The sequence below is a fragment of the Eschrichtius robustus genome, chromosome 3 (assembly GCF_028021215.1).
Source record: "Eschrichtius robustus isolate mEscRob2 chromosome 3, mEscRob2.pri, whole genome shotgun sequence".
Taxonomy (NCBI): Eukaryota; Metazoa; Chordata; class Mammalia; order Artiodactyla; family Eschrichtiidae; genus Eschrichtius; species Eschrichtius robustus.
Window position 1 is genome coordinate 2,307,946 of NC_090826.1, and position 26,642 is coordinate 2,334,587.

Consider the following 26,642-nt stretch of genomic DNA (forward strand, 5'->3'; position numbering starts at 1 on the left):
CAGAGAGGGGTGACCCCACCGGGGGCTCAGGACTTGCTGCCAGGAATGTCCTGGAGCTCTGTGCCCTGGAGCTTCCGAGGGAGGCCTGCCCCTGCCCACGCTCAGCCCACCCACCAGCCTGGCTGGGGCTGGCACCGCCCACCCGGACAGAAGCCCTGGCGGCCAGTGCAGTCCCGAGGACGTGGCTTTGAGCCCACAGACCCCACACCCCAGCCGGGGCACTTGCTGAGCCCCCGCATCCTCACCTGTAAACGGTGACAGTCCAACACAAGCTGGACCGCGGGCAGGAAGCGCCCGGCCCACGCTGTGGCCCCGCCCCCCGGACACGGGCGGCCAGCGGGCAGTGGGACTCACCCAGGTGGCAGAAGCGGCCATAGAGCCCCGGGTCACAGAGGCAGGCCCCGTAGAGGCGGTGGCACCGGCCCCGGTTGGCACAGTGGCACTTCTTACCGCAGTGCTTGCCGTAGAAGCCTCTGGGGCAGCCTGGGGGAAGGGGAGCCTCTTGACTGCCCACCCGGACATGGCCGCCCCCCGAGGAGATGCTCCAAGGGCCCCCAGGACCAGCACAGGAGTCAGGAGAGGCCTGGGCCACCAGCAGCCTGAGGACGCTTCCCCCAAGACAGGGAGGGTCCCAGGGGGTGGCGAGGGCATCACGAGGGCAGAGCAGCCACAAGGTGCACCCCATGGATGCGGCCATCTGCCCTGGCTGGCCCGTGCCCCTCGGGTCTGTGGGCTGGATGGCGGCCAGAGCGGGACACCAAGCACGTCCCCAGCACACACATGGGAGACGCTCAAAGAAAGCCCACCCTCCTCGTCTGACTGGCATCTGCAGCGTCCTGACGTCTGTCCCTCGGTGGTCACCTAGCCTGACCTCTGGACCTCACAGAGGGAAGGACACGGGCCTAAGCTCAGGGGGCCCAGGGCCAGGACAGGGCTCTGGCATTCCTTCCCAAAACGCTCCCCTCAAGCTCTGTCCTGCCCCCGTCCTGCCTATTGAAGGGCCTCAGGGAGCCGGATGGTGACCCCAGGGTACGTCCACATCCTAACCACCAGGATCACCAGGTGGGGCCATCCTGCACTGACGGAGCAGGCCTCACCCAACCAGTGTCCTTAGAAGAGAAAGGAGAGGGAGGCCGGAGACCAGAAGAGGAGGCCACGGGGAGACAGAGGCACGGACTGCGGGGAAGCAGCCACGAGCCCGGGGCACCTGGAGTCTAGGAGACTAGTACGGGGCCCCTGAGAACTGGGACGAGCATCCTCAAGCTCACCTGCACGGGCACACTTTACCCCCAGGACCCCGACTGAGACCCGGTCCCCGGGAAGCCACACCACGTCATGAGCGGAAGCACTAAAATGCAGACGCTTTATCTGCCGGAAGTCCCTGGGGTCCGTCCGTTCAGGGCCCGTCACACATACAGCGCCCAACAGGCAGTGGGCTTTCAGCCTCAGCAGAACAGGGATGGCAGATCGCAGGGGAAGATAGGCAGGGACATCAACCAAGCCGAGAAGGTGACCAGAGGGAGGGGGTGGAAAGCCCTGCCTGGCCGCCCCGGGACTTAGAAACCTGCCCCACAGAGCTCCCGCGGGCCACCCAGGCACTGGGGACAGGTCCACCGATTGCTGCCATCCGCTGCTAAGGCAGGAAGTCCTTGATATGTTAGCTACATTCGCCAGCAAAAGAAGCAGAAACTTAAAGTTCTGAAGACTTTAAGATGAAGCATCAAGCACCTGGGAAACTTATGTGGACTCTAGTTCCTCCAGAAATGTTGCAACTTCCAAGTTAAAAAGGATGGTAATGTCGTCCCATGCAGCCGCAGCCCAGGCGTGCTCCCTTCTGCAAATCCCACCCAGCCATCATATAGCTTTCCTTGAATGCTTCCAGGAACAGGGAGCTCACTACCTTCCCGGGGACCCTGTTACAAAAGTGCTATTCTTCCAACAAGCCCTCACCACCTGCTATAGTCAGGCCCCGGGAGAATCATCAGATGTAGAAAACTGATTGCCTCTTCCACTAAAGGGCCTCATCCTTTCCCCAGAAGGAAGGGGACTAGGAGCTGAGAGGTAGTGCCCACCCCTCCCCTCCACCCAGAGGACAGCCCTGGAGGGTTGCACCCACCGTCCTCACAGTGGGCTCCACTGACACCCGGAGGGCAGCGGCAGGCCCCCGTCACAGGGTCGCAGGTCCCGCCGTTCTGACAGCTGCAGGAGAAGCTGCAGTTCTTCCCGAAGGTGTCTGGGGGACAAGCTGCAGGGGACACAGAGAAGCACAAGGGTCACTGGCCCGCAGGAGGACTCGGGGCCCAGAAGCCCCTCCAGAGACACTGAGACACCCTCCTGGGGGTCGAGCCACCCAGTTCAGAAGCAACTTCCCAGAGCAGCACCCGACGGCACTCGTGCTCCCTGCCCCTGCCCACGGGCATGGCAGACATCTCCAATCAATTGCCACACTCTCTCCCTCTGAACTCTGACACGTCCACCTTCTCGACCAACACTTTCAGAGTCAGTCACTGGCAGACCCTCAGAGATGGTCACTACGGCCCTTGAGACTACTGGGGTCGCTGGGCAGGGAGTGGACAGGCTCTGGACAGAGCCTGGGAAAGCAGCTTTCAAATGTGCTTTGGCTACCAACTTGGTGCGTGGCCTGGGGAGGTGACCTCTCCCCACTGGGACTTGGGCATGACTGGCCCACCCGCTCGCTGCTCTTCATCAGACCCCTTTATGTCTTAGTTGTTGGCTTGTCGCCAGACCCCCGTCCACCGTGACATCTGTAAGGGGCAGACACCAGGCCCTGCTAGCCCCTGGGGTCTCCCAGTGCCTAGAACAGGGCCTGGCACGGAGCAGGAAGCCAAGAGACCCTGAATGAACGAGTGAACGAGTGAACGGATGGACCTGTGGAGCCCCTGCCCAGGGCCGGCGGGGAGGTGTAAACTGTGTGTGCTGCGCAGGTCCTGGGGCTCAGGGGCCCCACCCGGGGCTCAGGGGCCCCACCCACACCCACACCCTGCCCTCACAGCAGCCTCACCCTCATTGCAGACAAGCCCGGTCCAGCCGTCGGGGCAGTCACAGCCACGCAGGCTGGGGAGGCAGGTCCCCCCCTTCCTGCAGTCAGCGCAGGTCAAGCTGCAATCTGGGCCAAAGGAGTCGTCCAGGCAGACTGGGGGACACAGCGGGAGAGGGGCCTCAGAGCCTGACCCCTGGCCCTGGACCCCGCCCAGCATCAGGCCAGAGAAGGGGGCACAAGGGACGTCCTCAGGCTGTGAAGGCCCCACGTGGGCGAGCGGAGACGTGGGACCCAGATGGGGGGCTGGGAAGGGCCCTAAGCAGAGAGCTAGTGGCCCCATCCCAGGCTCAGCCCCGGGCGCGCTGGGCAAACTGACCAAGCAGCTTGGCCTCTCTGCACCGTGGTCCAGCGAGGCCCTCACGGGAGCCCTTCCTCACACCCAAGACCGCAGGGTGGGCGGCAGCCAGGCCTGAGGGGGCACTGGTACCGAAGCCCTGGGGACGGGCCCACCTCTCACCAAACTTCTCCTCCAACGTGTGCTCGCCCCGCAACTCCTCCTCCTCCTCCGCCTCGGCCCCGACGTGGTCATCTTGGAAGAGGTGGGGCAGCTCGTCCTGGAGCACTGCCACGTGCGGGAGGGGCCGCACGAGGGGCAGGTGGCCGTCCAGGCCCACCTCCGGCACCTCCAGGGCTGGGCGGAGCACAGAGGGCCCTGAGCCCCTGCTGCCCACCCGGCCGCCCCGGGGTTGGACTCCCTGCCCCTCGGTGCCCAGAGGCAGCTCCGGGCCTGAGCCCCACCCCGGGGCCCCTCCTCACCCCAGCCACCCGGGACATGCCCGCTGCACTCCTGACCCTACTTCTCAGGACTGAGGAGGCTCCGGGCTCGGAGGCCCTGACCCATGCCACGTCTCCCCCGGCTGTCGCGGCCCCCCTGCTGGCACTAGGGACCCTGAGCAAGGCGTGGGTGTGGGGACAGGAACAGCTCTCTGTCCCTCTGGACGCTGTCCTCAGTCCCGGGAACGATGTCCCTCCTCTCACCTGGGCGGGGCAGGAGCCGACTCCAGGGCCCCTGAGTAACACCGTGCCTGGGGGCGCCTGCCTGTCCGGCCCCTCCCCCCAACCCTGCTGCCCCCGGCCTGTCCCACAGCGAGAGGCAGGACTGAAGTGGGCTCCGTCCAGCCAGGAAGGTGGGGTCCCCGTGGCGCCCCGCAGAGACTCACGGCTGCAGCCCCGGCGGTCCTCGTCCAGCAGGTGGCCGTCCTCGCAGGAGCACCGGAACGAGCCGGCCAGGTTCGTGCAGCGGTGCTCGCAGCCGCCACGGCCGGAGGCGCACTCGTCCACGTCTGTGGGCAAATCCGGGGCCGCTGGCGCCTGTCCTCCGGGGGTCGGGGCCTCGGGGGCCCCTCCTGCCCCGGCCCTGCCCACAGCACAGGGGCCTGCTGGGTGATACGCACGCCACAGCCATCCTCCTGTCCCCAGGGTCAGAGGGACGGGGTGCACCGCCCGAGGGAGGCCAGGCTGGGAGCAGCCAGGGGTGCAGGCCCAGCCCGAGGAAAAGACAGTGACCTCAGGCGGGGGAGGGAGTGGGCAGGTCCCCACAGTCCTGCCGATGGCAGGTGCTCAACCAGCACCCACTCCCCAGCCAACCCGGCTGCCTACCGCTCACCCTCACAGCCGCAGCCGTCGGCGCCAAGCTGGTAGCCGGCATAGCAGCTGCACTCGTAGCCGCCAGGGCTATTGGTGCAAACCTGCTGGCAGCACGGGGAATCGACACAGTCATCGACATCTGCGGGGCACACACCACAGCCCGGCTGGCACCCAGGCGCCCGCCACATGTGCACCCTTCCACAGCACACCAGTGTGTGCACACCTGCACAGAACCACACGCACGCCTACACACAACCACACGCACACCTGCACACACCACACGCACAGCTGCACACACACACAGCTGCACACACCACACGCACAGCTGCACACAACCACACGCACACCTGCACACACCACACGCACACCTGCACACATCACACGCAGAGCTGCACAAACCACATGCACACCTGCACACAACTACACGCACAGCTGCAATCACACACACCTGCACACCACACGCACACCTGCACACCACACGCAGAGCTGCACAAACCACATGCACACCTGCACACAACCACACACCCACACGCACACCTGCGCACAACCACACGCACACCTGCCCACACCACATGCACAGCTGCACACACCACACGCACACCTGCACACAACCACACGCACAGCTGCAACCACACGTACACCTGCACAGAACCACACGCATAGCTGCACACAACCACATGCACACCTGCAGGCACCCACACACACCTTCACGCAACCCCATGCACACAACCCCATGCACACAACCACGCACACACCTGCATGTGAGTTGCATGTCCTCGCACACAATCACACATGCACACGTCCTGGTCCTGCACACACAGACACACGCAAGACACAGGTCACGGCCCCGGGGCCGCCCGCCTGCTGTGGGGGCAGCCTGGGGGCTGGAGGGTAGTGGGAGCCATCTCGGAAGCAGGGCTCCCCGTGCAGAGGGGGTGCTCGCACACCACAGTGTTTCGGGTGCTACTCCCGGCACGTGGGCATTTGACCAAGTGGCTGAGCAGAGGTGGAGGTGTGGCGGGCGCTTGGCAGCGTGGGTCGCGATGCTGCCTCGCACTAGGCCCCCTCGTACCACTCCCGCCTCCACCCGGGGCAGGATTGGGGGTGATGGGAGGGAGCGTCCTCGTCATGGCATCAAACCCAGGCGCAGACCCAGGGCAGCAGCAAGCCCCTGGCTCGGGGGTGGGGCGCTCGGGAAGGAGGTGGCTCGCACCAATGCACGTCCTCTGGTCCTCGTCCAGCTCGTAGCCGCGGGGGCAGGTGCAGACGGGCCCTGTGCTGCTGTGGCTGCAGCCGTGGGAGCAGCCGCCGTTGTCCGCCTCGCAGCTGTTCACTATCTCCATCTCGATCCCTGCGGCGACACCCGCCACCAGGGACGTGGGACAGGGGCTGGGGTGACGCCCCGAGCCGGCATGGTCCTCCCGGCCCCAGCCACTGCCACTCTGCTGGGAAACAGGCAGCACAGAGCTCCTGGGCCAGGCGGGCTCTGGAACCCTCTGTCCTCCTGGGGTCTCCCGTCCTCCTCCCACCCTCCCGGGGCCCACACGCAGCCCCCAAGCCCAGCAATGCCCTTGATTGACAAGGAATCTCTGCCCCTCGGCCAAAGCGAGCCGGCAGCCGTGGCGGGCTGGGACTGGGGAGCCGTGTTGCCCCCCAGGCACCTCCACGCCCCGTGGTGCTATCGCCCACTGTCCACTCACGGTAACACTGCCGGCCATCGGCACCCAGCTCGTAGCCTGCGTTGCATGCACACTTAAAGGACCCGTGAGTGTTGACGCAGCCGTGGGCACACTGGGCCAGGCCTGTGGCACATTCATCCACATCTGGGTGGGAGACATGGGGGGTTGGGGGCTCTGGGCCACTGGCCTGAGAGACTCGGCCCCCAGGGGTGGTCTCTGCCGAGGGGTCAGGGCCCAGGGCCCCAGGGGTGGTCTCTGCCGAGGGGTCAGGGCCCAGGGCCCCAGGGGTGGTCTCTGCCGAGGGGTCAGGGCCCAGGGCCCCAGGGGTGGTCTCTGCCGAGGGCTCAGGGCCCAGGGCCCCAGGGGTGGTCTCTGCCGAGGGGTCAGGGCCCAGGGCCCCAGGGGTGGTCTCTGCCGAGGGGTCAGGGCCCAGGGCCCCAGGGGTGGTCTCTGCCGAGGGCTCAGGGCCCAGGGCCCCAGGGGTGGTCTCTGCCGAGGGGTCAGGGCCCAGAGCCCCAGGGGTGGTCTCTGCCGAGGGGTCAGGGCTCAGGGCCCTCTCCCGCCTTCCCTCTGAGCACCTGTGTTTTCGCCATCACACTCCAGGTGCAGAGCCGAGCTCCCTCCCAGGGCGAGGAAGGCATGGCTGGAAGTCTGTGCTCAGGCCCCACCAGCAGCATCAGGCAAGGGGCTCTGCCTCTCTGAGCCCGCGGTCTCTGAGGTGTGCATGTCCCGCTCTCGCCAAGCCTCCCCCCATCCAGGGCCGGGCACAGGAGGGGCCTTTTACCACCAGCCTCCGGGGGGCCAGCCGGAGAAAGCGCACGCTGACATCCAGGGAGAGGCTACCAGCTTCTTCCCCGCAGCCACGTGGCACTGGCCTCAGGACCCAAATCCCAGTGTCCCCGACAACTGCTTTGGTCCCACCCCTAAGAGTCCATGGGACGAAGCTGACCCTCAGCCCCGTCTCCCATTGCACCCTCTGAAGCCACCTGCATCCAGAGTGCCAGGACGTGCCCGTCACATTGGCAATGATGCCTAAAACGCTTTCCTGGTGGTGACATGGAACCACAAGCTTCCACACCTGCGGGCCCCGTCTCTCTGATGGCCATCTGGCAGGATGCCTGGGAAAATGACTGCTGCCTGCCCTGGACACACCGTATCGCTTCAGAGTTACGGGGGATGTGCACAGACCCCTCCCCAAGGCTGCTCGTCCAGAGCCGCCTGTAAGAGGGAGGAGCAGGGACACCCGAGTCCTGTGACTGGGTAACTAACAAACACCGCATAGCGGACACCCATGCAGCCAGGAGATCGGAGCGCGTTCTAGAAAGCTGCGCCCGACCGGGCTCTGGGGTGATGCTTAATGTGCCCACTAACAAACAAGCTGTAGAGACACCTGGAAGCCGACACGGGGATGCCACCCGGGTCACGGTGATGCTTCCACCTCTCTCCTCCCTCACCCTTTCCTGTTTCCCTAACGAGCAGGTACTACTTAGGTAACACGAGAAACATATAAAAATAACAAGGCAACCTGAGATCTGCCTTCCTGCCGACATGAGACTCTTGCTGGGAGCAGCTCCTTGGGTTCCGGCCCCTCCTCTCTACCCTCCACCCCTACCCTGCCCCCCAGCCCCGGAGATAAACCTGCGTCATTCCAGGTCATCCAAGGGTGACAACAGGGGCCGTCCCACGCCTATAGGCCGGTGCAGGGGGATGCAAGGAGGCGAGCCCCGCACAGCTGACCTGGACCAGCCCAAGGGCAGGGAGGGCGTCTTACCTTCGCAGGCCTTGCGGTCCGCTGCCAGCCAGTATCCTGCATGGCACTCGCAGTGGGCAAGGCCCCGGAGCGCCCAGCACGTGTGCATGCAGCCGCCGTTCCGGTCCGTACACGGGTTTCTCCCTACGGTCACAGCCAGGAGGCACGGAGGCAAAGGGAAGAGATGGGGGGCTCCGGCAGTTCGGGGTACCTTCTCCGGGGCCTCTCATGAGGCCCCCACCTGGAGCTCTCACCCCTCCTGCTCTGGCCTGACAGGCTGGGCAGTGGACTAGGGGTAAGATTAGCCCCGGGCATCCCCAAACAACTCCAGAGAAGACAGCAGGGCACCAGCCAGGCCAGCCCTGGTCAGACAGCGGGCTCACGGCCAGCTCCCCCAGTGCCTCTTCTCCTGTCGGAACCCCCAGCCCCGTGACCCTGTGCCACTCTGCCCTCATTGCTGGCCTCGGCCCCTCAGACCCTGACCCACACTCCTGACCCGGGAGCCAAGAGGCCGGGCAGGGTCAGGAGCCACTCCCTCAGCACCTGCCCTGCCCCAGCCCCCATCTGCATTTCTCAGGGGTCTCCCGGACCTGCTCCACCTTCTCCATCAGCAGACCACCCCCTTCCATGACAGGCAGTCCTGAGACCCCAGGGCAAGGTGTCAGACGGGGCCTGGGCAGCCCCCTCCGCCCAAGGGCCAGGGCTGGGGTCCCACGTGCCCACGCCAAGCCCAAGGTGGGCCTCAGAACTGAGGGACACGCAGGATCCCCGTACCCCCGTCCTGAGCTTCCTGCCCCCCGAAGATGTGTGACCCCAGAGCACAGCCTGACCGGCTTCCTCCCTGGTGCCCGCAGGGGCTGGGCGATGCCCCACAGCCTCTCGGCAGCCAAGGGGGCCCCTGCTGCCTCTGAGGCCCCCCTCCAGCACCAGCAGCCAAGCAGGGCGGGGCTCAGGCTGTGGGGCTCCCGGGCAGGTCTGTGGGTGCGCGGAGAACGGGGGACCCAGTGCGAGTCCCAGCCCTGGTCCTCCCCCTCCCGCCGGCTGGTGGCACACTCACGGGTGCAGCGCTTGCCATCCTCCTGGAGCTGGAACTCGGGCCGGCACTGGCAGCGGTGCTGGGTCACCGTGAGCTGAATACAGTTGTGTTGGCAGCCGCCATTGCCCACGGCGCAGGAGTTGATGGCTGGGGACCCGAGAGGAGCCAGGTCAGCCCAGGACGATGGCCTGGCCCCGGGCAGGCACAGAGCACCTCCTGCAGGAAGACTCCGGGCCCTCCAAGCCCCTCCTCCTTTCTGTCCACATCCCAGAAGCAGGGGCTTTGAGAGGGCGGCACTGTTCCTGTCCGGTTCGTGGGCCTGGCTTTGCTTCTCGGCCCACACACAGGATACGCAGGGCCGTGGTCCGAATCTGGGTCCTCTGGACCAGCCTGCCCCAGGACTGGGTGTAGGGAGGCACCACAGAGCAGGCCGCCCACCCCGATGGAAGCCCAGCCCCACCCAGCGCAGAATGCAAGACACCAGGGTCCCCTAAGAGCCAAGGCATCCAGGACTCAGAGTCCGAGCAGGCTGGGAGGCTCCCTGGAGGAGGTGGCAGGCCAGCAAGGGCTGGCGAAGACCCCGACATTCCACTATCTATGTCGTCAGGCCAGAGGGGCAGGCGTGGGCCTCCGTGGACGGCCACCATGACCTGCAGGCCTGGCCCCCAGCTCCTGACGGACCAGTGCAGCTCCTGCCCACCCCAGGCCAGGCCTCACCCCCACCTGACCTCACACAGTCCCCGCTCCTCCCAGCAGCTGTGGGGACAGCACTTGGTAAGGCCACAGAGCCAGGGACCTGCATCCCACTCCCAGGATGCCAGGGGTCCAGGTGTTCACGCTCAGGCCCGCATAGGGCAAGGCTCTTGCCGGTCAGGCTGGCCGAGTGGGTGCCCAGGTACTGGGTGGATGGGCTGGGGCTGTGCCTGGCGGGGGGGGTGGCCACTCAGAGAGGCTGGGCACCCAGAGAGGGCACCTGGACTCTGGTGCCTCCTTCAAGTCACTGGTAGCGACCTCGTGGTCAGGGAGGGACAGGCCCCGTGCTCTGGAGCCAAGCTTCAAGAATGTGTTATTGTCTGTGCCCCGGGGAGGCGTGGGCCACTGCCCAGCGGGCCTGGACCAGAGCAAACCTGAGGCCTGGTACTAAAACACCGCGACCGCCGGGGGGCAGGGCTTCACCCCCAGATGCCACTTGTGCTGTCATCACAGGCTCCAGGGCGCCGCTGGCCTCAGGGCCCGAGTTTGGGGAGACCGTTTACTGTCATTGGTTTTGGGGGCCAGGAGTGGCACGCCCCGCACCACCGACGCCAGTGGGTCCAGGAGCAGCCGGAGAATACGCAGAGCACGTGAGCAGCCTCAGGGCTCGGAGCAGGCCAGGGCCACGCTGTCCGCCAAAAGCAGAGCTCCTTCAAAGCCAAGTATGTTCCCCCAAAGTCAAAACACAGCACTCACGATCCTGCCGGTTCCCCACATGGGGCGAGTGGGCGAGGAGCCCGTGCCCGGGTCCCCTTCCGGGGCCAAGCCAGCCCTGCTGGGGTGCGGAGGACACCCGGGGTGGCAGGGCCTGTCTCCTGGCTGCACCTGGCCCTGCCACGTGTCGGGGAGGAGCAGCAGAGACACGAGTCCCAGGTGGAACGGAGGCAAACAGGGCGCCACCGTCACATCCCGCTCAGCCTCTGGGCCCCCTGTCCAGCCACCCACCCCCGACTCTGTGCTGACCCCCGCGGCCCCGCCTGCCTCTCCTGAGACAGCTCTGCTTAAGGCACCGCCATCAACTCCAGAGAGAGGCTTCCAAGCGTGGCCTGAGCCGGCCCATTCCTGGGGCCCCGTCTGCGTTCACAACACCAACTGCATCCCCACTCAGAGCTCATAATAGGAATCAGAAGCCCTTCCTGGCAGCGCCGGGCAGGCACACGGAGAGAGGGGCTCGGAGACCGGGGCAGGGCAGCCGGCTGGGCAGACACCACGGCAGCAAGGACGACCCACAGAGCTGTGGCACGGCTGGAAAGCAGCCCTTCCAGACGGCAGAGGCCCCAAGACGGGCCCGGGGCAACCCAGCTCCGGGCCCACAGGAGCCCACCGGGGGAGAAATCCCAGGCAGGTGGGGGCTACAGAGGGGTCCGGCTCCCCATGCAGCCTCGCACCCTCCCAAGCCCGTCTCTCACTGCTCTGCTGCACAAGTCCCAACGTTCCAGATGCTCCCAGGCTGTGCACACGAGGGAGCCAAGCCCCGTGCCATCACCTTGAGCGTCCTGTGCCCTGGATTGCCGGAAAGCTGAACAAGGCAGTTTTTCTCGGGCATCGGGCTGTGCAGCTCAGGAGAGAGCCAGCCTCTGCGTGACCAGTGCCCAAAGCTGGGGGTGAAGCTTCCAGGCCCCTCGGGTCACTGTGAGACCTGGCCATGGAACCCACATACCATTGACCCATGCCCGGGTGGTCCCGCAAATCAGAACCAGGCTCAGACCTGAAGCAAAGCTGACAGCCCATCAGAAAATGGGAGACAAGGGGTTTCCATAGCCCCGAAGGGAATTAATGTTTGTGTCCCCCTAAAATTCATATGTGTACTCCTAAAATTCAACCACCGATGTGGCTGTATTTGGGGGTAGGGTAATTAAGGTGAAATGAAGTCATCAGGGTGGGGCCCCGATCAAACAGCATTTGTGTCCTTGTAAGAAGAGACATAAGATCTCTCTCTGTCTCTGTCTCTGTCCCCGTGGCCATATGAGGAGATGGCAGGAAGGGCAGCCAGGAGGAAAGCTCTTACCAGGAACCGAACTGGCTGGCACCATGATCCAGAACTGCCAGCCTCCAGAACTGTGAGAAAATAAACTGCTGTTGTAGAAGCTGCCCAGTCTGTGGTACTTGTTACGGCAGCCTGAGCTGACTATTGCACCTTCACTTCCCAGTTTGCGAATGCCAAGGCCAGGGGACTCGTGGGTTCTAACGGAGCTGGGCTACAATTCCACCTTCGACAAGCAGGAGTTGGTCTAGCCAGGAGCCAGTTGTGAGGCATCAAGCTCTTCAAGGGGAGTGGGGCCTTTACTTGAGCAGGAAACTGGACATTCTAGAAATCAACTGTCCTACAGGGTGGAGGGCCTGCTCTATCCATGTCAGCGGTTCTCCACTCCTGGAGGTGCAGATGGCAGCACCTGGGACCTGGGCATGGATTCAGGGTTGGAGCCCAGCAACAGGCGCGTATGAGTGCCATGGAGGAAGTGGCAGGTGGGGGCTTGGAGAGCTGACCTCCAAGGCGGCTTCGCTGGCAAGGCCCTGGTCTCAGCGCCCGGCACGCCAGTCTGCCCGAGCTGGTCAGCCAAGGGGCTGTGCCTGGCCGGCCGGTGGGGTGAGGACAAGTATGTCGGCAGCGTGCCGAGCCCACCAGCCCCCTCTGCTCCAGCCTCCAACCCCAGCCAGCGGTTTTGGAGCAGGCTCAAGGGTGGCTTCGAGGGTTTTGTAATTACTGCCCTCGACTGGCTTGGCTTCTAGGTCCCAAGAGCCTCACACCATGTGGGGTCAGCAGCCACCTGCAGCCCTTCCTTCTAGGAAGCCTTCTGCTGGCGACAGGGCCAGGACGGTGGGACAGGAAGCGGGTGGCCCCCATGGCTTGGCCAGGAGGGGAAACTCCCCTGGGCTCTGCCCGCTCCTGACCCCCCCAGCAGCTCACGGTTTGCCTACTCTGCCTTGTGCGTCCTGCCCCCCGCGCCCACCCTCGGGCTGGGGCCTCCATGCTGCATGGGGACACGGTTCACCTGCAGCGTGGATGCACCTGCCCTGCCCACGAGCCAGGGGCTGGCACCGTCCCAACATCACAGACTGCACCCCACCAACCGCCCCTGCTACCCAGGCCCAGCCTGGACCCAGGCCCCGCGGCTGCCGTGCCCAGTGCCCGCCCACCTTGGATGAAGCACTCGCAGGCGAGAACCCAGGCTCTGCGGCCCCCGGCGCCCAACCCGATGTCATCCACGCCTCCCACACCTCCCCCGCCCCACGCCGCTGCTCGAATCCTGCTTCCCGCTTGGTTCTGCCAAGCTCACTGACTCTAAACTCACCTCCAGCCCATGCCCGGCCGTCTGCCACGGCTCCACTTTGCCCTCGCTTCCCCGCTGGGTCTCTGCATCCAGCTGGGGTCTGGGCCGCTGCCCCTGGCTTCCCCAGGTTGGGGTGTGACCCTCCCATCACCCATGGGCGCTGGCAACCTGCACTTCCGGGGGCCTGGTCTCAGGCACAGCCGTGACCTCCCAGGGTGGTTCTCAGGCAGGGCTGCCCTTCCCACTCCCTATTCGGACTCAGCGGCCCCTTGGGGGCGGGGAAGACACGCTCCCTTTTAGAAGCTGCAGCCTGTTCCGGGTCTGGAGGGGACTGGAAAACATTCCCAGAACTGCATCTGTGGTTTGCAGGGATGAGCTTTGCAGACAAGCCTGGCAATCTCCGCCCCTCTGCTGCCTGCGGCTTTGGCACCACGCTGCATGCTGTCAGCAAAGCCTCCAGGGACCCAGGCGGCCTCCCCTCTGAGGAGCCGGGGAACAACAGCCTGCAAGGCCCTGTGCAGCCCCTCGCTGTCCCCTCACTGGGAAGACCCAGGCCTGGGGGAGCGCCTGCCCCGAGGCCACACGGCGCACCTGTGGCAAAACCCCACAGGAGGGCAGCGGCGCGGAGACCCTCCCCGTGCTGTGGACCCAGTAGGGCCCACCTAACTCCAGGCGGCAGGGCACTCTGGCGGGGGCAGCCAGGCCACCAGGGGGTGCATGCTGACAGCAGAATCCTTCCCCCAGCGTCCATCCAAAAGGCCCAACAGGCCTGAGGCCAAGGGGAGGAGGAGGTGGATGGAGAGCCCACCTCTTCCAAGTGGCCAGCGCGGGCCATCTCACAGGACCCGCTGCTCGCTGAGCCAGTGACACCCTGCTCCCTCAGACTGGCCTGGGCGTGCTGCTCACCACCACGAGGGATGTGGGGAAGCAGCCACGTCCAAGGCCAGGGTCCAGAAGGGACCCCGGGGCCGGAGTCACCCTGGGCCAGAAGAGGCGGGTTTCCTGGCACCAAGTTTTAAAGGACCGGGGGCAGGTCTCTGTGGGTTTGCCTGGGGCGCTCTGCAAGATGGCGCAGAAAAGCCAAAACGTCACTCCCAGACACCCACCCAGCACTGCTCTCGGCAGCCCCATTTCCCACAATTTGGGGAAGGAAAGGGGCCAGGGTGAGAAGCAGGCTGGCCCAGCCCAGGGCCTCACTCGGCCCTGCCCTTCCCACCCCAGAGCCTGCGGGGCGGGGGCGGGGGGGGCAAACCCAGGAGGGCACCCTGGCGATGGAGCGCCCCAGCATGCCTGGCTGCCTCTGCTTCTTTCTCTTGGGGTCAGGCTAGCCAAGGGCAGCCAGGGTGGGATGTGAGCCACTCAGGGGCCTTGGGGCTGATGGTAAAATCCTTCCTGCAAATTCTCACTTTACGAATTGAACCTTTGGGACGTCCCTGGTGGAGCAGTGGTTGAGAATCTGCCTGCCAATGCAGGGGACACGGGTTCGAGCCCTGGTCCAGGAAGATCCCACATGCCGTGGAGCAACTAAGCCCGTGCGCCACAACTACTGAGCCTGCGCTCTAGAGCCCACGAGCCACAGCTACTGAGCCCGTGTGCCTAGAGCCCGTGCTCCACAACAAGAGAAGCCACCACAATGAGAAGCCTGCGCACTGCAACTAGGAGTGGTCCCCACTCGCCACAGCTGGAGAGGGCCCGTGCGCAGCAACAAAGACCCAAAGCAGTCAAAAATAACAAAAAAAAATTAGAAAAAAAAGAATTGAACCTTTCTGTGTTTTATTTCCATAAGATGTTTTGCAAGGGAGGGATGCAAGAAGACTGTGCACTTCCTGTCCTCTTCCTGCCTCTGAGGCAACTTCGAAGAGTGTTTCCAGGCTCCCCTTATCTGTTTCAACACCGCCCCCAACCACTACCACCTCTAAGGACTTCCCAGATCCCTGGGGCCCCATGATGTGGCACCAACCTGAGAGCTCCCAGCACAGAGGACCTTCCCACCCTGTACCGAGGAAGGACTGTCACATCCCTGTGGGCACCTTCTCTACTCCTACCCTCCAGCATCTCTGTAATCCTCACTCCAAGCTCTGAAGGCGGGGGTGCCCGGGCCTGTTCCCTGCCTGCCTGCAAAGTCCCGAGAGAGCTCACAGCACCCCTCCCCTTGCCCAGAGGACCCCAGTAGGCCCCGGGTAGGGGTCCAGAGCAGCTGTGCTCCAGCTGTTCAGTCTGCCCTGCAAGCTGGCCTGTGTGGGGGAAGGGAGGGCTGGGGAGGGGCACAGCTCCTACACTGACCTTCCCATAAATGTCTGCTGAGACCCTAGGATAGTCTGGGCTCAGAGGGTGCCACTGTGAACCACGGACAAGGCCACCAGCTCCTCCCCATGCCCTGCACCTCTGGGAGTCCTGCAGAAGTGGAGAAGGCCACACCTCCCAGAGGCAGGAAGTCCAGTAGCCTGGCAGGGGCCATGCAGTGCCCTCCACGGGCCCCCACCTGGAGCCCCTCATCCGGGATCTGAGGGGCTCGGCCGCCCTACCCACCCCAGACCAGTAGGTCAGGTGCACTGCAGCCGGGGTGGGTCCCTCGGCAACCAAAAGGGGCACATTAGGAGAAGGGCCGGGGGCCCTTAGAGCAAACGCTTCCTGCTCTGCCTGGGAAGAAGCCACCAGGAGACCCCTGCCCTCTCTGAAGCTTTTCAGTAAAGCCCAGGCCCCGACAGGGAAGGCAGCCTGCAATAGACCCAAGCTGACAAACCCACACCACTCCCAAGAGACCTGGGGACCGCCCTGCACACGTCAGCTCCCAGGAATTCCAGATATGCGGAATTCACCAACAAGTGTGCGTGACTGTGCGTGGGTGCAGGGGATGCAGTGTACATTTCCCGCTGGGAGTTGCAGTCAAAAGAAAGTGACAGACCCAGGCCAAACACCAGCACTTCCAGCCATGGGACGCAGGTAAGAGGCTGGTGCCCAAGGTGGGTCTCAACTGCGCCCTCTGGCGGGAGCGACCAGGAGGTGGGCGACAGCACCCAAGAGAGCTGCAGACCTCCTGGGACCCTGGGGCACACCACGCGGTCTGGGTGTGCAGAGTTGGGGGTGGCAGGCGGGGAGTGCGGTGAGGTCCCAGCAGCCTCTTGACAGGCTGTGCAGGCCACGCTGGGGGCCCTGGCATCAGACCTTGAAAGGACCCTTCAAAATAAGCAAGTGCCACAAATCAAGACTTCTGGGGCCCCGAGCACAGGCATCTCCCAGGAAAGGCTCCAGGGAGGGGCTCCAGCGTAGCGAAGGGGTGGGCTGGGTTGGGGGCCAAGGGCAAGGCTGGGAGCACCCCTCCTGGGCTTCCGGAAGCCAGCAGCTCAAGGCCACTCTTAGAGGCCACCACAATCCCTCCCAAAGCCCTGAAGGGCACCCTCCCCTTTGCGTGCTGTTTACCCGTTCTGGCAGCTCAGTGAAGGCCACCATCGGGGGAACTGGCGGGGGGTCTAGGGAGACAGGAAGGTGTCTCAGCCCAGGCCCCTCACCAAGGAGCCAGCAGGGGAGGGGGCAGTGGGTACCACCCAGCCCACCCTGGATCAGCCTCCAGGGACGCCCTTCTCCAAGGAGAACCTGCCCCAGAGGAAGGGAGAATGAAGGACACTTGGGGACCTGGGCTGCACCCTGTTGCATCTGTCCTGAAGAAGATCACAACATTCCTGCATCTGTTTCCACTTTCCAGCCCACAGAAACTTTACAGGGCAGCTGCCTCGCTCCCTGAGCGGCGGCCCAGACATATGAGAGTGCCTGTGCCGGGGAGGGCCCCCCAGGGCTGGCGGGCCGCCCTGCCACATAGCAGCAGGGCCTGCAGGAGGGATGCCGCTCGGAGCCCTCCCGGGCCTGCTCGGGGCCTACAGGGTGGAAAGAAGGGGCAGCCCCCCATAGCCGGGGAGAGAGCACTGGCCCGTGAGGGTGACCACTGGCCCAGCCCCCAGAGAATGACCCCCACGTGGCCTCCCAGACAGAGCGGCCAGCAGGGAGGGTGAGCCCTGTGCCCGTGGCACCTGTGTCCAGAGCAGCCAGGAGAGGGGCGGGGGACGGCCCACAGCCAGACGCCCGGCCTCCACCCTCCACCCTCCATCCAGTGGGCGCCAGCACTCCCCTTCTCTCCCTGGAGCCTCCCGTGCCGGCAGGGGCCCCCATCGATCACGTCCTGCACGGCAAAAAGGCCCCACAGAGGAACTGAGGGCTAACACCCCGCTTCTCGGTTACCCCTTCCCCCCCAGCCTCAGCCCCACGCCCAGGCTCCCCGAGACTGGGGTGGGGGACCTGGGCCTGGGAAGCCCAACTCTGCAGGCCGAGAGCAGCCCCATGCTGCCCCCGCCCCAGGCCGGGCCTTCCCCACCACCCAGCAGGCACCCAGTCTCCCCAGTTTGGGGCAGCACGGCTGGACCTGTGTCCCTGCCGACGGACGACCACAACTCCTGCTGCATAGGGCCCTGGAGGGGATGGTGGCCCAGGGGCTCCTGCCCGTCACGGAAGTCCCCCAGGGAAGTGGCCAGATTCAGCTGTGGCTACAGAGAGGGTGCAGCCCAGGTCACAGGGCTCAGGGTCCCAGGGTCCAGCCTCCGTGGAGAGCACCGGGCCCAGGACACGCCTTTTCACCGCCTGGGCCCCAGCAACCTGACGTGAGTGGTGCTGGCCAGGGCCCACAGTGGGTGGCAAGGGTCCCTCGGCATCTCACCCTCAGCAGGATGGAGCCACTGTAACGGCGGCTGCACTGAGCAGACAGGCCTCTCAGCCCAGGAATGCAGGGGCCCTGGGCCCCTCCCAGACCTGGGCACACCCAGAAGGGCCAGGGGACGGCTGAGGCCAGGAGACGGCTGAGGCCAGGAGCCCCGGCAGGGAGGTGGCACCGGGCCCAGGAGGCTGCAGGGGTGCTTACCCAGGCAGGTCCTGCCGTCCGCGTGGAGCCGGAAGCCGGGCTTGCACTCACAGAGGTAGGAGCCTGGCGTGTTCACACACCTGTGCTGGCAGCCGCCGTTGTGCACCTGGCACTCGTCCACATCTGCATGGGGACACGGGGCCGGGGGTCAACAGCCAGAACCCACCCAGGCCGCCCCCCCCTCCCCGCTCTGCCCTAGCCCCGGGGAGTCCAGCCTGGCCCCCCTCTCTCAGGACACTGCCCCGGCCCAGGTGCTGGGGCCCAGAACTGGGACCCTCCTTCTCAGGCCACGCTGCCTGCAACAGTGCCGAGCCCCTCACCAGCTTGCCGGAGCAGAGTGGAGAGAAGGCAGGCCTGTCTCCAACGCCTGACGGCCCCCTGGGAGGAAGAGCCACCCCCTCTGGGGCCGGCTGTGGGGAGCAGCGGGGTCGGCCAGATCTCGGGCAACAAGCTCAGGTCGGGGGGGCAGAGCCTAGCGCCTTTCAAGACTGAACCCAGAGCACATGCTCTTTTCCAAACTCCAAATCCAGAAACGCTCTCAGGGCAGGGCTAGCTGCTCCTCAGGGGGCCCACGAGCCCAGAAGAAGAAACTGGTAACTCAGGAGATGCCCCTGCCCCGGCCTCGGGGTGGGGGAGCCTGAGTGAGGGCAGGATGGGGGGTGTGCCCTGTGTTGGACAGTGTCCCCCAAGTTCACGTCCATCCACAGCCTCAGGGTGTGACCTTATCTGCAAGCAGGGTCTCTGAGACGTAATTGGTTAAGGACTGAGATGAGGTCATACTGGAGAAGGGTGGGCCCCCCACCCCGTTCGGGGACACACAGGGGTCCTGGAGACACACAGGGAGACAGAGATTTGAGGGAGGCGGCCACAGCCTAGGAAGCCAGGAGCCCCCAGGAGCTGGACGAGGCAGGAGGGACCCTCCCCCGGGTTTCAGAGGGAGCACGGCCCTGCCGACACTTTGACCTCTGACTTCCAGCTTCCAGAGCATGAGAGATAAATGTCTGTTGCTAAAACCACCTGGTCTGTGGTATCTGTTTCGGCAGCTCCAGGAAACCAGTGCAGGTGGTCAGCCTGGGGTCCCTGCGCCAGCGACTCAGGAGGCCAGCACAGCGGACATCCCCAGGGCAGGACCGAGTGGAGGTCCCGGGCACTCCCCTTCCAGGACACCTCACACCTGAGACCACCCACCACTGCACAGGAGGCCTGTGCCCGCCTGCCCCTTCTGACGGCACTGTGCCTCAGGCCACAGGAAAGCGCTGACCGGAAGCAGACAGGGCTGGCCCAAAGGCCCGGGGGCCACCCCACTAGCTGAGCTGGAAGCTGGAGGGTGAGAAAGACCCTCCCAGGAGTGGAGGCCCAGGGGCTGCACCCCAAAGCACCAGGCCCTATGGCCTGGCCTGGGTCACCTCTGCAGGGATGCAGAGATGCCAAGACGCTTCAGGCTGCCCCTCCCCCCTCCGCCCTCCCTCCAGGCCCACGTCCACCACCCTGGACCTCAGGGGAGGCCAGGCAGGAAGGCAGGAGGCAACAGGCTGCCTCAGATACCTGTGTGCGAGGCTGACGTCAGGAGGGACCCAACTGCCCGGGAGACATGGAGAGACGGAGGGAAGAGGCCGCTGCTCGGGCAGCACAGAACCGAGCGGCCCTGGCATGGGGACAGAAGCCCACGCCCGGTCCTCAGCGGGTCCACACCTCTCAGACGCCAGCCTCGCCAACAGGGCAGTAGGCTTCCCAGACCAGGAAAAGGGGAGACAGACACACAGACGTGCTCCGCTCCCGAGCGTCTAAGAGCCGAGCATCTGGGGCACCCCTGCCCTGGCAACAGAGGCCCTGACTGCTGACCGAGCCTCGCAGGGGAGGCCACGGTCAGCTCAAAGTGCGGGGGGAAGATTCCACTCTGCGGGGCTCCACTGGGAGAAAGTTTAGTGACTTCAGGGGCAGGTCTGCAGCTCTGTGGAAACCTGGCTTGTTCCCAGGGGCTGCGCGGGGCTGAGGTTCCTCTAATTCTGCTTAATAATCCTGAGGGTCCACGCTATTTGCTGCAACTCCACCGTCCAGCTCTCACCCGCCGTCCCCACGAAACCGCCCGCCTTCGAGGCTCCCATCCTAAAGCCCCAGCCATCCGAGCACACCTGTGAAGGGTAGCGAAGGCGGCACGGCGGCCAGGCTCCTCCTGGAGGGTCCCCAGGGCCTGCCTGCCGGGCTGTGCTTCCCACGGACAGAAATCCTGACCCCAGTCCACGGCCTGAGCACGTGCCTGGCCCTCCAGGAATGACCCGAGACGAGCCCAGGAGGCCAGGGCCTCTGCTCCATGCACAAGCCACATCCACCCTGGGGAGACCCCCAGAGTGCCCCCCAAGCCCCGAGGCTGCCTCAGAGAGGAGATGAGACCGAGAGAGCCCCTCCTTGGAACGACGGTGACCTGGGGGGGGCTTCCTCGGAACGACACCAGGATGATTAGCAGGAGGAAGGTTGAAGGCAAAGTGTTAACGGCCCTCAACAGAGCCCCAAAGAGTCTTGGGGGACACAGGGACCCAGGGCATGGGGGGAGGTCTCAGGACCCAGGGCCCTCCTGTGGGAGAGCCAGCTGGGTGACGTGGGGGACAGTAGGCAGACCCACACCCGCTGGGCACGGCAGGACGGGCCATCCGAGGGTGCTCAGAAAGGAGACCCCATCCCCTCTGAGCTCAGATCCCTCTCTCTGCGACCCCTTCAAGGGTCCTTGAAAAGTAAAGTGACAGCATGGAGCACAGCACTGGGCATACAGTAGGGGCTTAGCGAGGCTCGGGGAAAGAGGCGCCACGTGTGCCGTCCGAGGGGGCGGGTGGACGGACTGAGTCGCGGTGTGTCTCGAGCGGCCTCGCCGGGCAGGCAGGTAAAGCCGCGAGAGAAGGACAGAGGGGCCGTCGTTCCCAGATGTGGCCCCCGAGGCAGGCACGGAGCGGGCACACCAGTGGGGACGCTGGCTTTCAAACCGGCTCTCACTGGTCACCCCAGACACTGGCCTCTGAAAGCAGGTGACCGCAGAGGCACTGCATCCCCAAGCCCTCGGGCACCTGGCCGGGGGGCGAGCCCGCCCCGGGGGCTGTGTCCTTGAGCAGGACACGTGGGGAGCCCAGCAGCCTGGGGGCCACAAAGACACCAAACTGATGGACAGTCTGGGAAAGCAGGTGGGGGGTTGGGCAGGGGCAGGCCGCCATCGGCAGGGCCCCTCCAGCAACGGCCCTGACCGCTGGGCCCTCTCCACAATCCCACCCACGTGACCACGTGCTTACCGTCCTCCTGCTGCGAGGACGGGACATTTAGACCCGAGAGGTGCTCCCAGGCTCTGCCTAAACCACACGGGCCAGCCCCTCGGCACCCCAGGAGCCCTCCCCTCCCCCAAAGGTGCACCGCCAGTGACAGAGACCGTGACCAGCAGCCAGGCGGGAGGCCATGAGGCCCAGCCAGGCTCCCCCTGGCCACGGCCTGCTGTCAGCCTGTCTGAATATCTGGGCCCAGCGGGGCAGCTCAAGGCTGAAGGATCTGAGGCCTCCCCCTGCACCTCCCTGCTCATGGGCGGGCAGGGCATTCGGGCAGACGCTCTCCTGCTGGGGTCCCTCCAGCTCTGAGATCGAGGCCCCTTCATAGAAACGACGTACACTCAGAAAGCAAGGCAGGACGGAGTTACCGAAACCCTGCCGGCCCCACTCCCAAGGCGGGCCACGTGGTGGCAGAACAGAGCTGTTCTCGGCCACCTCCAATGACCCACAGCTGCTGACCCTGTGACCGTGACTGTGGTCATGCTGTGACCTGAGGAGCACAGGCTCAGTTCTTTGAGGGTGTGGGCAGCTGAATAGTGGCCCCTCAAAGAGCACCACGTGCTAATCCCTGGAACCTTACACAACAAAAGGGACTTTGCAGGTGAGATGGGAGATTATCATGGAGTATCCAGGTGGGTCCAACGTCACCACACGGGCCTTACAAATAAAAGACAGGAAGGAAGGAGGGCCCAATGCAATGGAATACTACTCAGCCATAAAAAAAAATAATGCCATTTACAGCAACATGGATGGACCTAGAGATTATCATACTAAGTGAAGTAAGTCAGAGAAAGACAAATACCATATGATATCACTTATATGTCACTTATATGTAACAGAACTCATATGTTCTGTTACAAGACACAAACAGACTCACAGACACAGAAAACAAACTTATGGTTACCAAAGGGGCAAGGGGGGGAGGGATAAATTAGGAGTTTGGGATTAGCAGATACCCGCTCCCATATAGAAAACAGATAAACAACAAGGACCTACTGTAATAGCACGGGGAACTATATTCACTACCTAGTAATAACCTATAATGGAAAAGAATCTGAAAAATAATATATATATATGTATAACTGAATCACTTTGCTGTACACCTGAAACATCGTAAATCAACTATACTTCAATAATAAATAAATATCTAAAACCACAAACAAGAAAAAGATGCTGCACTGCTGGCTTTGAAGATGGAGGGCGGGGCCACAGCCAGGGATGCAGGCGCCTCTAGAAGCTGGAAGAGGCAGGGAACAGATGCTCCCCGGAGCCTCCAGGAGGGACCAGCTCTGCCAGCGCCTTCACGTTCACCCTTTTCAGACTTCTGACCTCCACAACTATAAGGTACCAGACCTGGGGGGTTTTAAGCCACCAGGTTGGGGTAATGTGCCCCACCAGCCATGGGAAATGAACACAGAGTGAATAACTATCTTAGCACTCTCTCCAGAGTCACTGAGGCTCAGACCACCCAAGCTGGAAATCCAGGTTCCCAAAAGTCGGCTCTGCCCAGCCTGGCCTCCTGACGCCCGCAGTGAGGGCCACTGTGCTCTCTGAGGGGCTGGTGGCAGTCCCCTGGGTCCCATGATGCAGGCCTGCCCTCACCACCATGCTGCGCTGCCTCTACCTGGTGACCCCGGCAGTGGGACCGCTGCCCTGAGACCCCGGCCGAGCATTGGCCCCTTGGACTCTGAAACTACAGCAGAAAACGTACAGTCATCTGGTCTCCTTGGAGACAATGGCCCTGCTCAGCCATCCTCTGGGCCAGTCTGTGCCGTTTTCCATGCCAGAGGGCACACGGACGGCTCTCCCGGACAGGACGGAGGGGGGCTGGTCCCCAAGGCGGCGTGGGCACCCCCAGCTGAAAGGGAGCTTGGAGGCTGTCTCCAGAGAGTCAGGGGACAACACCCAGCCTGGGGTAAAGACGCTCCGCCCCGTGCAGCTCCCACCGGCACCGGGGCACTGTCTGAAAGCCCAGGGCTCTGAAGCATTGAGACTACCTCTGGGCTACAGCGCTCTGGCCGGTGGGAGCAGGCAGGCCACGAGCAGGGCTATTTTCAGGAACAGCCAGGCCACAGTTCAGCAGGACAGTCCCTGGGGTCTCACTGCCACCCTCAGCTAAGATGTGTGACTGGGGATTTGGCAGCCCGCTGATGAGGACTGTGTCACACACTGGCACGCAGGGACACATCACTGCACAGACACGGGGCCAGTTCCCCTGGGAGCCCGCTGGACTTGTGGTGTCTGCTGAGCTGGGCGATGGTGACAGTGCCTCGGGGAGCCCATCAAGACGCTGCTGGGAACCCAGGAGCATGCAGTCCCTGCGGAGACCACCCCAAGTAAGCCCCTTCTGAAATCTCAGCCACACTTACAGGAAAACCTAAGCCCCCTGGGATCCTGCCAGAAAGCGCCGCTCGGTGGTTACCAATACCAAGTTCGGAGTCCTGCTTCCCTCCAAACATGCCGCAGGGGCCTCACCCCGGAGAGCGCATCCCATTATCCGCGGGCCCTTCTCCTGGTCCCTCCACAAGCCCAAGCAGTTCTCAGAACAGAGTGGGGGCTCCCAGCTACCAAAGCCCAGCCCTGCCCAGCCCCATTCAGCACCAGGCCCTTGGATGTCACACAGTTTCACAGCATTTAGTGCCACCAGTGGTGGAGTGACAGTGTCGCTTTGCCTGAGCCACCCAGTGGGAGGACTGCTTCCCCTGTGGGGATGGGGCTTGGGCCCCCACTGGCCGAGTGACAAAGCTAGGGGAAGCAGGGGTCTTTGTCATGGCCCAGCCCTGCAGCTCAGTGACCTGTGTGTCCTCTGGCAGAGAGCGGCCCAGACCGGCACAGAGGATGGCTGAGCGGGGCTGACATCTCCAAGGAGACCAGATGCCCCGGACAGAGCCACACTCAGGGGCCAGTGAGGGCCTGGAGGGGAGCCCAATCCTGGCCCCGCTTTTCTTTAAAAGAGCCCCGCTCTGGACCTGCCTGCTCCTGCTGGCCAGATGGCTGTGGCCCAGGTACAGTCCTGAGGCTTCAGAGCCCCGGCGCAGGTGGCAGGTGTGGTGGCCAGGCCTCAGGCTGCACGGGGAGACGCAGCCTTGCCCCAAGCTGGGTGTCCTCCAGAGCGTCCCAAGTGACGGCTCACTGCACACTACACCCCACCTCGCATCTGAGGTTGCCAGACTCCAAACTCCACGGACCCCATGGACACGCATAGGAGCTCCCTGCAGGAGGCTGGCCCAGCACCGGTACCAGATCTGAACTGCAGGGAGAGGCAGGATGGACCCAGGACAGGGGTGCAGCCGCTTCCCGTGGGCTGCTGGGGTCCTCCCAGCTGACCCTGCAGCCCGCTGGGCTGACCATGCTCCCAAGCCTTGGGGTGAGGTGACAGAACGTCACCTGTCACACCCACACACACTCCCCCAAGGGGCCTAGGCTCTGGGGACCCTGGAAAGGGAAACCCAAGGGCCTCTCTCTTGAGCCTACCCTACTCTCCTGCTTAACCCCCAGAGCTGCCAGTGCCATGGGGGAGTGCAGCCCCTGTGCCCACCAGCAAAGGCGGGGAGATGTTTCTCCTCCTTCTGGTCAAGAGACCGACCTGCTGTCAGCTGCCCCCGCAGCCAGGCCAGAGAGGGGATAGGAATGTCCGAAGACTCAGGACACAGGGGGCCCTGTCCCAGCCCCGTTCCCTCCAGCCGCGCTGTCAGCCGCCCCCGGGGCGCAAACTTTAAAGAGGAAACAAAAGCAGCGCCCTCGGATCAGAGCCGGTCCCGCCCGCCCTCCCGCGCAGAGCCCGCCGCGCCCACCTGGCCTCCGGTCAGCTGCGCTCACGGGGTAGCCGGCCCGGCCCAGGTGGCACGGGTAGCAGCCCCTCCACAGGTAGCGGTAGTGCGTGCCCGCGACGCGCGCCAGGACCCCCAGCAGCCCGAGGCACCAGAGCGCCGCCAGCCCACCGCGGCCCCGGGGCGCCTCCATGGCCAGTCCGCTCCCTCGCGGCTCCGGATGGCACGCGCCCCACGCTCTCTGCTCCCCGCTCCGATCCGCGGGCGCCTCTGGTGCCGCTGGAGCCGCTGTGGGCCGGCGCGCCCCGCCCCTCGCCTTTCTGTTCCCCGCTTTCCCTCCGCCCCCCTGCCCCTCGCAGGTAAAGGCCAAATCCCCGCCGCCGCCAGGCCCCGCCCCGCTCCCGCCCCACTGGCCTCGCCGGTCTCCCCCTCGCGCCGCCCACCCGCCCCGCGCATTCCTACGCGCTCGCTCACTCACGCACCCGGACACACACCCTGACCCATCCACAAGCGCACGCAGCCCCACGCAGACCCATGTGCGCAACATGCACACAAGACACACAGAAGCCTGCACAGACGTGCACAAGCACATACATGCACACAGGCGCTGGCACGGGACGGGTCCCTGCAACAACACGTGAAAGAACCCAAAGCACAGATGGAGGCCACCCTGGCAAGGCCCGGGGCTCTGCAGAGGCAGCTTGATGGGGCTGAGCTCTGCAAAGTTTGGGGGGAGTGGGGCACGGAGGCACGGAGGCACTTTGAGGCCACACAACCATAGTGGAAATCCTGGGGGTGAAGACTCCTGCAGCCTCCAAGCCCAGTGTCCAGCACCCGGCACTGCCATGCCCTCCATTGGACCAGGGCCGGTACCAGAGGGATCCTGGGCAAGGGGACCACTGCACCCCTATGGCAGATAGGGGAGGGCCTGAGCCCCAGGTGTCAGGCTGCACCAGAGCCCTGGACCCCTCTTTGCTCAGGGGCACAGCCTGAGGTCCCAGATGTGTCTGAAGCAGCCCTGCCCAAGTTTGGTGGGGTCACAGCGGCTGTGCATCCGAGCGACCTGTGCATTCAGGCCTGATGGGAGCTTGGCCCCCAGCTCCTCATCTCGGGCAGCCCTGTGCGCACCCCCGATGGCTCACCCATGGCACCCCGCCTAACCCAGCCCTCCATCTCCCCGGAAAGTGTTAGCTTTCATTCTGCGCAGCCCACCTGTGGGCAGGGTTCACGGTGGCGACCTCGAGCTCACGGGAGAGAGGCACCATCTCTCCTTGTCGGGTCCTGTCTGCAGCCCAGAATCCAGCTCATCCCCCACCCACCAGATGCCCGGCGGTGCAGAAATGGGCCTGCCTGCCGGCCTGCCCAGGCCTCCGGGGTGAGCTTCTCTCCTGCCCTCCCTCTGGGCAGCACCGCAGCCCGTGGACCCCAGACTGTCACCCAGGGGAGCCTCCATAAATCCCCCTGATAGACACACTGCTGGGTGGCCGTTTGAGCTGTGCCTTCACGCAGGCCAGCACTGTTTACAC

General features: G+C 64.5%; 1 protein-coding gene across 9 annotated transcripts in view; it reads right to left on the minus strand.

Moving 5' to 3' along the window:
- Positions 1–25,400, minus strand: part of MEGF6 (multiple EGF like domains 6) — a 39,026-nt gene extending 13,626 nt beyond the window's left edge. For 6 of the 9 annotated variants that reach the window (XM_068538743.1, XM_068538742.1, XM_068538736.1 and 3 more), the window contains exons 1-12: positions 25,141–25,400; positions 18,045–18,167; positions 9,135–9,260; positions 8,099–8,221; positions 6,349–6,471; positions 5,862–5,999; positions 4,668–4,787; positions 4,222–4,344; positions 3,519–3,692; positions 3,023–3,154; positions 2,117–2,245; positions 355–483 (exon numbers count right to left, since the gene is read on the minus strand). In XM_068538743.1, the coding sequence (XP_068394844.1) occupies positions 355–483; positions 2,117–2,245; positions 3,023–3,154; positions 3,519–3,692; positions 4,222–4,344; positions 4,668–4,787; positions 5,862–5,999; positions 6,349–6,471; positions 8,099–8,221; positions 9,135–9,260; positions 18,045–18,167; positions 25,141–25,309 (1,609 nt within the window). In that variant the 5' untranslated portion in view covers positions 25,310–25,400. Of the gene's footprint in view, positions 1–354; positions 484–2,116; positions 2,246–3,022; positions 3,155–3,518; positions 3,693–4,221; positions 4,345–4,667; positions 4,788–5,861; positions 6,000–6,348; positions 6,472–8,098; positions 8,222–9,134; positions 9,261–13,159; positions 13,444–18,044; positions 18,168–25,140 lie in introns of those variants that run through there. The other 3 variants (XM_068538737.1, XM_068538738.1, XM_068538741.1) reach the window with 3 other exon arrangements.
- Positions 25,401–26,642: the final 1,242 nt, after the last annotated feature.